Raw genomic sequence first — 1,735 nt, 5'->3', positions numbered from 1 at the left:
CAACCAACCAACCAACCAATAATTTCCCAGTCTTTTCTGTAAATCCATCTGATTATATCCATCATATAATAAATACCAAATATTCAGTTTAAAGGGATGAAAAACACACTGACCTTGGCCAGGAAGCGTTTGACAGCCGGGTACGGGGCGATCATATCCAGGAAGGGAGGCATGAGCTTCCGGAACCGTGGCGTTGTTACGCCAACCAGGAATGTTCCGTGGTCGCTAAGGCGGATGTTGTCAGGGTAACCAATCATGTTGTCCATGAGGATTTCCTTGGTACCAGCCTTCGGGCCCTTCAGCCAATATCTGAGCAGATAGAGTGAGAGTCGACTGAACATTCGTCCTGATGTTTGTAGCTGATGTTCGTCGCGTCACGTGCAGCGCATGTGTGCGTTCGTACCTCAGGATGCGTCCGATGCTGGTTTCGGCCAGCAGCAGGAAGTGTTCGTCGGGCGACAGGACGATGCCGTTGGGCATGAAGAGAGAGTCCAACAGGACCGTCACACTTTCTGTCTGAGGATCGTAGGAGAGGAGACGGCCGAGGCTGTTCATCTCGATCACCTGAAACAACAGTTCAGTTTAGCTTAGCTTAGCTTTTCTCCGAAATAACCGTAATCATAGGATGTGGTTGACATGTCCACAGAAAGTAGTAAGTAGACCTTGAGTTAAGATCTTGAGTGAAAGTATCTTTGTGAAACTATATCTTGTTGGTTTAGTTTATTTTTAATAAAGCTTAGCTTAGTTTAGCATAGCTTATTTTCGCTTACAGTTTAGTTTACTTCAGCTATTCAGTTTAGTTTCTTATTAATTACTTTATCTTAATTTAATTTATCTTAGCTTAACTGCTAGTTAAGTTAAACTTAGTCTGGTTTATCTTTGTATATCTTTTTAAGGTAATAGGTTAACATTAGTTTAGCTTTTCAGTTTAGTTTTCTTTCCTTTAATATCTTTTTAGCAGAGTTGGTCTTAGCTTAGACCAGTTTACCTTTGCCTAGTTTAAAGTTAGTGTTTGATTAGCTTCAATTAGCTTAGCTTAGCTTTTCAGTTTAGTTTAGCTTAATATCCTTTTAACCTAGTTAGTCTTTGCTTAAATTAGTTTACCTTAGTTTAGTTAGCATTTGTTTAGCTTCAATTAGCTTAGTTTAGCTTAGCTTAATATCTTTTCTAACCTAGTTGGTCTTAGCTTAAATTAGTTTACCTTAGCCTAGTTTAGTTAACCTTTGTTTAGCTTCGATTAGCTTAGTTTACCTTTGTAGTTTAGTTTGGCTTATTTAAGTTTTGGTTTGTTGTTTGTAAAGACTGACCTTTTAGCTTAGTTTAGCTTATATTTGGTTTAGTTTAACTTTACTTGGTTTAGTTTAACCTAGTTGAGAGCACTGCATTTATTTATTTTTTTTAAATCAGAAATTTACATTCTAAGTTAAACAGAAAATTATATATTTTGATATTCATGAACAACAGAGGCCTAATATTTTCTGTTTTGGCCACATTATGATTTTTCCTCTTTTCCCTTCAAACCAAAATGTCAACTTTACACACAACTGAGATTTCCTGGCAAGTTACAATGAAATAGGTGATAAAGGGTCATGACTGTTACGTGGATTAATAAGGATACTGGAAACCAGGTTTTTCTTTTACACGGCAGATTCAGAAATCAGGGTTGTCCTAAAAGCCTGGTGAGTTTTTAAGTGCACGTAAACACCGTCTCTCCTTGAGCCTCATCTGCAGTGCT

The 1,735-nt window shown here is 37.8% G+C and overlaps 1 protein-coding gene across 1 annotated transcript; it reads right to left on the bottom strand.

Moving 5' to 3' along the window:
- Positions 1-113: 113 nt before the first annotated feature.
- LOC111650770 (adipocyte plasma membrane-associated protein-like) lies at positions 114-603 on the bottom strand (the record flags this gene model as incomplete). Its single annotated transcript, XM_023400683.2, has 2 exons — positions 404-603; positions 114-309 (listed from the first exon to the last, which is right to left on the bottom strand). Coding segments are annotated over exons 1-2 (348 nt in total), but the record flags the coding sequence as incomplete, so codon positions are not given.
- Between the last annotated feature and the right edge of the window lie 1,132 nt (positions 604-1,735).

This window comes from Seriola lalandi, unplaced genomic scaffold, assembly GCF_002814215.2.
Source record: "Seriola lalandi dorsalis isolate HSWRI2012SDOR001 ecotype SW California unplaced genomic scaffold, Sedor1 jcf7180002052870, whole genome shotgun sequence".
Taxonomy (NCBI): Eukaryota; Metazoa; Chordata; class Actinopteri; order Carangiformes; family Carangidae; genus Seriola; species Seriola lalandi.
Note: the sequence above shows the minus strand (reverse complement) of the source record. Positions and strands in the feature narration are given on the sequence as shown.